The sequence below is a fragment of the Eulemur rufifrons genome, chromosome 2 (genome assembly GCF_041146395.1).
Source record: "Eulemur rufifrons isolate Redbay chromosome 2, OSU_ERuf_1, whole genome shotgun sequence".
Classification (NCBI taxonomy): Eukaryota; Metazoa; Chordata; class Mammalia; order Primates; family Lemuridae; genus Eulemur; species Eulemur rufifrons.
Window position 1 is genome coordinate 5,961,438 of NC_090984.1, and position 10,908 is coordinate 5,972,345.

The 10,908-nt window shown below is 62.7% G+C and overlaps 1 protein-coding gene across 1 annotated transcript; it reads right to left on the minus strand.

The window, feature by feature from the left end:
* Window positions 1-293: 293 nt before the first annotated feature.
* JUND (JunD proto-oncogene, AP-1 transcription factor subunit) lies at window positions 294-2,131 on the minus strand. Its single transcript, XM_069494004.1, has one exon. It carries the CDS (start codon window positions 2,017-2,019, stop codon window positions 958-960), a length of 1,062 nt encoding a protein of 353 aa, XP_069350105.1. The 5' UTR covers window positions 2,020-2,131; the 3' UTR covers window positions 294-957.
* Window positions 2,132-10,908: the final 8,777 nt, after the last annotated feature.

The window sequence follows — 10,908 nt, forward strand, 5'->3', positions numbered from 1 at the left end:
TCTCCTCCCCAAAAGGCACGGAGGACGTTAGCCAGTTCCAAACGCTGCTCAGAGACCCCAGGATCCCCTCCCCAACCCCAACATCAGGCGGCCCCGCTCCCAGACTTGCCTAGATGGCGCTCGCTGCGCGCCAGATGTGCAGGCCCCGCCCTGCTCCCGCCCTCGTCCCCCACAGGGGAGGAGTCGGGGCGGAGGACGGGGGCAGGCGGCCAGGGGGAGGGGGTCGGGCCAGACCCCTCCCAGCCCGCCAGGCCTCGGCGGGGAAAGAAGGAGGCGGAGAGCCGAGCTGGCGTAAGGAGACTTTACTGAAAACAGAACGCCGGGCGGACCGAGGATTACAAACAGGAATGTGGACTTGTAGCAAAACAAAAAAACAGAACAAAAAGGGCGAGGGAGGGGGGGTTGGAAGGACGGGAGGGGGGAGAGCGAGGAAAGGGGTGGAGTATTTTTTTCTTCTTCCCATTTCTTTAAAAAACCAACACGAGAAAACACACACACACACACCGTTTGTTCCCGAGTAGAAACATAAATAGGGCAGGATCGAACACTCTGTTCTCTCTTCCAAAGGCAAAAAAATAAAAGGAAACGCAAGGGCTTGAGGCTGCGCCCCCTCGGAACCCCCTTCCGCGGCGGTGTGTACAAAGGGGCAGCCGGGACGCGCAGGTTTATGCAACGCGGTGCGGCCGCGCGCAGAGGACAGAGGCAGCGCGAGGGCGGGGGGTCATGCGCTCGCCCCCCCGGGAGCAGGGGGTCCAGCTTGTCGAGTCCAGGGCGCCCCATCCGAGTCCTGGGCACCCTCGGGGGGGGGTCCCCGGGGGCCGCGCCCTCTCCGAGTCCTGGGCACCCAAAGCGGGGGTCCCCGGGGGCCGCGCCCTCTCCAAGTCCGGGGCGCCCACGACTCCCCTCCGCGAGCCCGCCCCTCGGGAGGGTGGCCGCGCATGCGCCCCGCGCGCGGGCTCAGTACGCGGGCACCTGGTGCTGGGGCAGCAGCTGGCAGCCGCTGTTGACGTGGCTGAGGACTTTCTGCTTGAGCTGCGCCACCTGCTCCCGCAGCAGGCTCGCTGTGGACGCCAGCTCCGTGTTCTGGCTCTTGAGGGTCTTCACTTTCTCCTCAAGGCGCGAGATGCGCTCCAGCTTGCGCTTGCGGCACTTGGAGGCGGCGATGCGATTGCGCAGCCGCTTGCGCTCTGCCTTGATGCGCTCCTGCGTGTCCATGTCGATGGGCGACAGCGGCGGGCTCTCGCCGAAGTTCGGCACGTCGGGCACCGTCTGTGGCTCATCCTTGAGCGCGGCGAGGCGCGGCGGCCCCAGCGCGCCCGGGGGTGGCGGCGGTGGGAAGGGCACCGGCTCCGTGGCGAAGGCGACCGTCGCAGCGCCCCCCGCGGCCCCGGCGCTGCCTGCGTAGCTGCTCAGGTTCGCGTAGACGGGTGTCTCGGACGCGGCTGCCGCCGGGGCCAGCTCGCCGGAGGGCGCGGAGCCCGCGGCTGTACCCGAGGGCCCCCCGGCGGCGGCGGCGGCGGCGGCAGCGGCGGCGGCAGTAGCGGCCGCGCCCGCGCCGAGCTGGTTCTGCTTGTGCAAATCTTCCAGGGCCTTGACGAAGCCCTCGGCGAACTCCTGCTCCTCGCTGGCCGCCACCTTGGGGTAGAGGAACTGCGTGCTGGTCGGCGTGGTGGTGACCAGCCCGTTGGACTGGATGATGAGGCGCTCGAGCTCGGGGGAGGCGAGCTTGAGCAGCCCCAGGTCTGGGGAGGCGAGCAGGCCGTCGGGGGGTGAGGTGCTGGGGGCGCCGTCGGCGCGCAAGGGGGCCGGAGGCGGCGCGGCCGCCGGCTTGAGCGCCGCCGCCACCTGCTCGCTCAGGCTCAGCGTCAGCGCGTCCTTCTTCATCATGCTGCCGGCCGCCGCCGTCGGGGGCGCCCCAGGGAACAGGCGGCCCGGGGACGCGAAGCTGCCGCCGCTGCCACTGCCGCCGCCGCCGCCCAGGCCGCTCAGCGCTTCATCGCCGTAGAAGGGTGTTTCCATCCTCCGCCTCCCCCGCCGCGCCGGCCCGGGGGGGAGTGGCTGCGGCCTCCCGGGGGGCCCGCGCCCCCCCCCGTGCGCTCGGCCCTGCGCCCGCCCAGGCCGAGGCCGCTGCGCCCGGCCCTCCTCTGGCGGCGGCTCGTGAGCTGCGCGGCTTGTGCGTTCTCTTATAGCCTCGGCTCGGCGCGATGAGCTCACCGCCCCCGTTTGCCATTGGGCGCGGATGACGTCGGTCATTTGCATGAAGGGGCGGGGCCAGGCCGCCGACGCCCGCCTGGCTGCCGTTGCCCGGGCGACGCGCGGTACACGGCACAACAGCGCGCTGCCTTGTGGGTTGACGTCATGGGGGCGGGCCGCGCGCCGAGGCTGGGTCACCCCGCCCCTGTGTACGACCGATTTCCCCAGCGCCGCCTCCCGCCAAGGCACGTCCCGGGTGGCGTGATGCGCCCGGCCACAAGGCGCCCGCCCGCCGGGGCCCCCGCCCCCTCACCGCCCCGCCCCGCGTCCGCGCGTGGGGCCTGGGCCGGGCGGGGGCGGGGGAGGTGCCGGCCTCCGGGGACGGAGGGGGATGGGCGCCAGTGTGGATAAATAACTCCTCGGCGCCTCCCGCGCCACTACGGCGACGGCATCGCTCTCAGCGCCTTCTGGGTGCTGGGGGCCTGGTGGGGCCGTGCTGGGGGGCTCGCCGGGGGTGCGGGGCAGGTCAGTCTTCCCCGCCCTCCATCCCGGGTGTGTTTGCTCCAGGAAGACGGGGTAGGGAAGAGAAGGGTCGCCAGAAGTTGCTGGAAGCTCTTCAGTCCTGATAATTTCCACTGGGTGGGATCTAGAGCCCTGCCTTTACAGATGGGAAACTGAGGCTCAGCAAGATGCAGTGACACCCGGACACCCCAGAGCTAGCTAAGAGTCACAGCAGGGTCAGGGCTGTGACTAGGCCTGAGGTCTTATCCATCCATGGAGCCCTAGAACCTGGGAGTCCCACATTTTAACTCTGGGTCTGCCAGGGCCTGCCGTGGGTCCCTGGACGAGGGTGCCCCACTCCAGGGGCTGGGCCAAAGATGCAGAATCCCAGCTAGTAATTATTACCTGCTTATTATTGCTATTATGGCTACTAGGCTTAATGGGCCACCATTAAGAGTGGCGGGAAAGAGGAGCTCATTCCCACCTCAGGGCCTTTGCATGTGCTGTGCCCTCTGCCTGGTATTTCCTTCCCCCAGTGCAAAGTGTGCCCTCAGGGGGCACCCACCCCCTGACTTCATTCCTTTATTGTAGCCTCTGAATCTGCCAGAATGATGGGATGAACCGTAGTCCCTGGAGGGCAGGGACCTTGTCTATCCCGGCATGCTGGGTGCGCAGTGTCCTGCACAGGGCCTGGCACACAGTGGGTGCTCAGTGTTAGGGGAAAATGCTACCTGAAGGGTGGCTGTGGGTGGTCTCCAGCCTCAGTTTGTCTGACGGGCCAGTGAGCATGAGTACCCTGTTTCCTACACCCCTTCCTCACCTGAACCTGCCCCCAGCTGGGCTCTGGGACAAGAAGGCCATAGGGGAGGCTGTCACCATCAGCAAGAGACGTGGCTTGTCCTTATTAATTGGAATGTAGTGAGGAAATAAGAGACAGAGACCTGGCCTGGCGGGCCTGAATGCTGAATTTCGGGGGCAGAGGGCTGGGCTGTTTGTCTCTAGATAGGTAGGGGAGGTGTCTGCATTTCCACACACGTGGGGCTGTGTGTTCTCCAGGGCAGGTTCTAGCCTGGGCAAGGGACCCCTAGTGGGAGGAGACCCAGCCCCCAGACCTGCAGCCCGCCCTGCCCTGGGAGCCCTCTCTGGGCTTCATGCTGTGGGGCCAGACTGGAGGAGATGGGGTCATGCTCCTCCCTGAGGCCGCAGGGTGAGTGGGAGGCTTAGGGAGGCCCTGCCCTGCCCTTCCACCTTGGCCTTGGCAGCTAGGACAATGGTCCAGTGAAACCATAGTCTGAGCTAACCTGAGCTGAATGGTGGACTTTTCTCAAGGCAGGTGGGCTGTGAGAGGCCAAGGCATGTTACCTCTCTGAGCCTCAGTTTCTCCCTCCTGAAAATGGAGCATATAATCCTCCCTACCTTGTGGAGTATTCTGATTTTTACTGGGGGATTTGAAGAGATAGTAAGGGTCAATAAATGTTTTCTGTAATTGTTTTACTTTATTATTATTTGGCCAAACTTAACTACAGTTCTTTGGTCTTTAGTTCTCTCACCTTGTAGTGCCCTTACTTGGCCCCCTGGCAAACTCCTACTCATCCTTCATAACCCACCTCCAATGCCCCCTTCTCCAAGAAGACTTTTCTAATCAGGTCCCCTGGGATTCCCCTAGTCCTTCATCTGGCTAAGCCCTGTCCCCCATCTGTGTCTGGCTCTGTCTCTCCCATACAGGAGGTGGGGAGGTCTTCAGGGCTGGATTGGGAGGGCTTGTCCTGGCCTCCTAAGTGTGGGGAGCTACCTTTGGCAGGCTCTGCTACCCCACTCCTCCAAGGGGTCCTCTGCCTGTGCATTTGCTGTTTCTACTGCCTCAATGCCCTCACCTGCCCCACTTTCTTCCCCCCAGCCAGGGAGCCCTCCAGACACCCCATTCCTGTCCAATTTGTCCCATCGCTGACCCCACAGCAGCTGTGTCCAGCTCTCTCCTCCCAGAATGGAGGCTTCTCAGGGGCCGGTCTGAAGTCTCTTGGGACAAGGGGGGGGGTCTCTAAATCCGTGAACTAGGGATCTCTCATTCATTCATTCCACATGCATTGTTCAAGCACCTACTGTGAGCCAGATGGTCTGACTCCCAGAATGAGACAAACACCTGCACCTTCGCAGGGCCCGGTGTGAGGGAGAACTTAGTGAGCACAGCTTAGGGGACAATAAACGGTGTCCCCTCCATAGAGGGTGAAGGGGCATGCACCCCAGATGGGCATAAAGAGAAACTGGAGCAAATCAGGAACTGATGGAGGACGGAATGTCCCGGCAGCAGGAACAGCAAATGCAAAGGCCCTGGGGTGGGAACCAGCCAGATATATTGATGGAAGGCGGGGAGGCAGGTGGGACTGGATTGAGGAACCCATGGGAGCCAAAAGGAGAGAAGGCAGGGAGGGCCTCCACCTAACCCAGGATAGGATTTGTCTCCAAGGCAGTGGAAGATTCAGATGGGGTTGGGGGTAATAGGGCTCAGCCTGGAACTCTGCATTTTCTCACCTTTATCCTCACAGCAACTGCACGAGTCTTGCAGGGAATGTTCTTCCACTTCCCAGACCAGTGTCTGCAGAAGGCCTGGCACCTGTCCCAAGTCCTACAGCCCAGCTGGAGAGAATCCCGCCCTCCAAGCAGAGGCCTCACCTGACGCCCCCACTCCCACCCGAGTGGATATTTCCTTTCTTTCTTCATGTAGGTATATATATATATATTTTTTTTTTTTTTTTTTTGAGGCAGTCTCGCTCTGTTGCCCAGGCGAGTGCCCTGGCATCAGCCTAGCTCACAGCAACCTCAAACTCCTGGGCTCAAGCGATCCTCCTGCCTCAGTCTCCCCAGTAGCTGAGACTACAGGCATGCGCCACCAGGCCCCGCAATTTTTTCTATTTTTAGTTGTCCGGCTAATTTTTTTTCTATTTTTAGTAGAGACGGACCCGCTCAGGCTGGTCTCGAAATCCTGAGCTCCAGCGATCCTCCTGCCTTGGCCTCCCGGAGTGCCGGGATCCCAGGCGTGAGCCACAGTGCTCAGCCTATTTTCTTGTTTAAAACAACCTGCAGCTCGGTTTAATTTTTTAGCCTAATTTCAAGACTCAGAAACCTAAAACCAACTTGATAAATCAGGAAGTCCTAAAGAAAGAAAAAACCCAGGAGTTAAGCAGGCAGAGGGGGTGCCGCGAAGGGGGCCTCTGGGCAGGGGGTGGGGCTTGCCGGGGTTGGTCCCCACCCCCACCCTGCCTTCACGACGCCATGGAGCTAGGGTAGGGCCTGTGGGGACCATAACCCGCGCTTAGGACCTGCGGGCTAATGGGGCTGGGGCTTGCAGGGACAGTCCCCAGGTGGCAGGACCCCTGCGAGGCGGCGGGGGCGGGGCGTCGGCCTTAGGGCGGGGGGCGCCGTCTGGCCTGGGCACATTCCTGAGGATCGGGTTACTGGGGAAGGCTGCGGCCTCTCTCCTCCTCTCCTGCCCCCGCTTCCACCCTCTCCGGGAGCAGCGCGGGTGTTTGCCCAGCCGCACGGAGGGCACCCGTGCCCTCAGGAGTGCCTGCTCTCTGAGTTGGCACTGGCTCTTTCCAGCCTCAACCATTTTACAGATGGGGACATTGAGGCGCAGTCAGCCCCCTTCAGCATTGATACTGATGGAACTAGATGGAACCTGGCAGAGCCACTTTATGACCGTTGTTCCTGACTGCTCTGAGGCTGTGGTGTCCCCAGCCTTCTTCAGGCCTGCAAGAGTGGCTCAGTCCTGTGTCTGTTGATCGACGGACTGATCGTCCAGAGTCAGGCCCAAAGGACTAGCACAAGGAGAACGCAGCTTACCCTACCCACCCCCCCAGGACAGGTAGGACACCTGTACTCAATCAGCATGCATCTAATGTGCACTTGCTGTATGTCCAGGCCTACGATAGGCCCTTTCACAGGCAGATGTTGGGGAACAGGTGGTTTGGGGGTCACAGGGTGGTTTGTTGTCTTTTCTTTCTTTGGCCAAGCTCACACACCATCTTTGGTCCGTTAGACCATGCTGTATGCTGGGCAGGGGGTTTCACCACCCTGCCTTCCCTCCGGGATGAAGCACACTTTGGTCGATGTCACTGTTTTCTTTTAAGTCGACCCCCTTTTCTGTTTTTACTTCAGTAAATATATTTCAAAAGGGAACCTTCGTGTCACCACCAAGAATGGAAAACCAGTTTCTCTTGCCATAAATAGAAAGAAACCGAAAAAACGATGAAACAAGAGCCAAGCCAGGCATTCCCTCCTCTGGGACACTCGGGCTGGGGCTGGACCTCCAGTGTCTTAGTAGCGTTTAAAGGCAGGGAAGCCCCAAGCAGAAGGCAGGAGGGGCCACAGGGACCCACTGGGCGGGCCTTCCAGTCCCCATTGTTCCAGTGCACACTGACCCCAGAGTTGCGCGTATCTCGGTTCACTACGCCTGGGTTTCACCGTTTCAGACAGACTGAGGGCGGGGTGGTAGGGGGGTGTGGGGGACCCCATGGGGCCTCTCGGGGAGGCTTCAGTTTAGCTCCGTGAAGTGGAAGCTCCCAACTCCACCTCCAGACCTGGGGCTGTCCCCACCCACAGCTCTGTGGGCCCTGACGCCTGTCCCTGCCGAGATGCGGGCCCGACTTCCTTCCCAGTCTGTCTGCGGTGTGTGAATCAGTGAAGGAGCGAATGAATGAATGAAGGCTAGGTAACATGGTAGATGGATCAGTGAAATAATGAATGGATGAGGGAATTAATAAATGAGCGGAAGTATCCACGCTGCCAAGATGGGAAACCCACTCTCTAAAATTTAGAGATCAAAAGTTTTTTTTCTGTAAAATTCGGGTTCAGTCAACAGGCCCCACTCAAACATCCAGAAGGCCACATGTAGCCCCAAGGCCGCGGTTCCCCACCCTGACTAGATATTCTGCCGCCCAAGCTCCGAAGTAGCCCTGGAAGGAGGGGCATCTGTCCCCATTTTTCGGATGCACAAACTGAGGCTCTGAGCAAAACATGGCTTCAGTCTTTAGAGGACAGGTTCCCCTCCGGGTGGCCCTGCACACCTCGGGGTGCGCCTCTGCAGGAGGACTGAGGCACCGGAGCTCAGGGGTCCAGGCTGGTGGGGAGGGGGCGCTGGAGCTGGCCCCCGGACTTCCAGGGCCTTGCGGGCTGTCACCGGCTTGGCCGCCCGCCAGTCAGCAGAAAGGATCTGGGCCCCAGTTGGGGAGTAGATTGAAAGGGGGCGAGGCAGGCAGCCGAGGGGGCGGGGAGGAGGCGGCTGTCCCAGGCCGGGGGTGGGGGCGGGGATGCAGGCAGTGTCCGGGTCGCTTAAGAGGCTCCGAGGAGCAGGTTTGGGGGCCACCTGGCACGTGGGCACTTAAACGCCAGCCCCACCAAATCAGGTGAAGCGGTGCAGAGACCCCCCCCCCAGTCCCCCGGACACCAAGCCGAGCTCTTGAACTCCCACGCCTTCCCCTCCCCCCCCACCCCCGCCGCCGCTGTTGTCCGCGGGAGGAAGTGGTGAGAATGCGGGGGAGGACCCCCTATTCTCACTTCCCTTGGGGCAGGGCGGGGCCTGCGGGGTCCTCGCCTCCGCGGAGAGACGGCCCCCCCCCCGGGGTGGGGGCGGGGAGCCACCGGAGCCGCGTCTGGGCCAGGGCTGCGCAGCCCCAGGCTGGGTGACGTCCCTAAACTCTCCAGGCTTTGATGGTTGAAACTAGGGGGAGAAACCGACTTTGAAACAGCTAGTTGCTGGGGAGAGAAGACCCCACCTCGAGTCCCTGGGACCCGGCCAGACGCGGACACACCCGGCCCCGGAGGAGTCAGGGCCGGCCGGAGGGAGGGATGTCGCAGTAAACACCGGCTCGGGGCGGGGCGGGAGACGCGGAGGGCACCGCGGGGCCAAGGCCCGGAGCCAAGCGGGACCGCTGGCTTCACCCGGCCACGCCGGACTTGTCCGCCGCCGGCCCCTCCCCCGGTGGGAGGTGGAGGAGGGATCCGGGTTCGCGGCCGCCTGCGGCAGCGGAGGGGTTAATGCACCGCGGCGGACCCGGCGGACCCGGCGGCCGGGGGGATGGGGGGGCAGGAGGGGGCGGCTGGCGTCAGCGCCGACGTCAGGACTAGGCAGAGCCGCGTAAACGCGGACGCCTGGGCTGCGGGCCCCCGCCCCACGCGGCGCTGGAAGCTGTGGGTGTGGTGGCGAGAGTGGTCCCGCGCCATCCAGAGCGGGAGACTGAGGCACCGGAAGGCGCGTGGCCTGCCTGGGGCTGAACCCGGGGGCAGCCCAGGTCCCGCCCTGCAGCCCCCTCCCGGGCCCCGCGGTCGGTGGGCTGAGATGAGTTGCTTTGGGGGTTTGTTTTGTTTGCTTTCCGGTGCGCAGGCGTATCCCCACAAAACCACCCAAGCAGACGTTCATCCCGTGCCCCGGCGAGTCGCACGTCGGCGTGGCCTCAGTTTCCCCGGCTGGATAATGGGGAGAGCTGACGTTCGCCCCGCCTAAGAGGGGGGGGTGGGGGAGAACGGAAAGGGGAGGCGGGACTCAAAACCTCGCGGGTTCTGGGCCCCCCTCCCCTGCTCGTCCCCTCCCTCCACTTCGCTTCCCTCCCCTTCTCCCTCCTCCTCCCACCCCACCCCCATCCTCACCCTCTCCTCTCCTACTCCGCCCTCCTCCCTCCCACCCCTACCCTCTCCTCTTCCCCTCCTCCCCCCTCCCTACCACCCCCGGCCGCCCCTACAGGCTGCTAATTAAATGCAGGGCTTGGGGGGAGGGGACGGCACATAGTTAACCCCTTCCCCACCAGGGCCCTGGAGGGAGCCCTGAGCAGAGAAGAGGAAAGGGTGTCCCCCACTCCACTGGAATCACCCCCTCCCCCCAGGGTGGGCTTCAGGCCCTGGAACAAGCCCATTTGTTGAGTGGGTATGTTGAGGCCAAGGGAGCCGCCTCAGGGTTCTGGGCAAGGCTGTGCTCAATGGGGCCCCTCAGGTAGGAGCTTAGAGATAGATGGGAGAGAAAAGCTAGACGGTGACTTGAAGATAAACAAGGAGAAAAAAGCAGAGATGAGGGAGAGAGATAGCAAGAGAGGAAGGGAAGAAAAAAATAGGAGGAAGACAGAGCCCTAGAGAGATGAACCAGGTCTGGAGAGAACTGGCAGGGAGGGCTGGGGACTCCCGGCCCTGGTCTTGGCCACCTGGCCTGGCTCACCCACTGACTTCTAACAAGGCCTCGTTGCCTGGACTGAGGGTCACCCCTGCCCAGGGAGCCATTGGTCACCCCACATCCCGCACCCTGTCCCTGATGTGCCCTGGTCAGGCGGGAGGACATCGCAGCAGGGAGGGGGAAGCTGTGGGGTGTGGAGGAAGTGTTCAGAGGGTCCATGAAACCAGCAGAGAGGGGGACCATGAAGATGTCCCAGGGAAGAATGTTCCTGAAAGCTGCAATATAGCATGTGCAAAGCCCCCAGGGTAGGAATTTGAGGTGTGTTGGAGGAACATCAAGTAGGAGGCCTGGAGTGGGGTGGAGAGATGTGGGGAGGATCACAGGGGCACCCAGGTCCTCAGCGGGGAGTGTCGGGGATGGTTCGAGTCCTTGCCAGCCCAGGTGGAGCCCATGCTGCCCCCCCCGCCTCAGTTTCCCCACCAGTGTCTAAGCTCCAAAGGAGGCAGGAGAGGCTCTGGGGTTGTGAGGGCTGCCCAGGGTCATAGGGACCCCTGTTCTGCCCTCTGTGAGTGCCACCCTGGCCTCCGCACACACACACACCCCACCCCCTGTGGCTTCCTGCTGTGTCCCATCTTCCCCTATCACCCCCCAGCTCTGCCTGCTTCTGCTGTCCAGCACCCAGCCCTTGTCCACACTGTTCCCTCATCTGGAGTGCCCACCCCACTTGATACCCTCCCCCCCAGGAGATGGAAGGACTGTTGCCAATGGAGGGGTGTCAGGAAGATGGGCATTGTGGCCCTTCAGTGTTGCGCACAACCCGGGTAAAAATAGCTGCTCCCCTGCCCCTGCCCCCTGTGAGGAGGCGGCCTTGACGGTGGCTGTAGTGAAGGGATGTGCCCAAAGAAGCATCCGGGAGGGCCTGAGTTGCCATGGTGATGCTGACTCAGCGGCAGAGGCAGGTAGCAGCATCTGGTACCCAGCCGGCCCGCCCATGCTTGGCCTGTGCTCATGGCACCCTGTCCAGCCCCCACCCTGCAGCCTCCACCCCAGGGGCATCT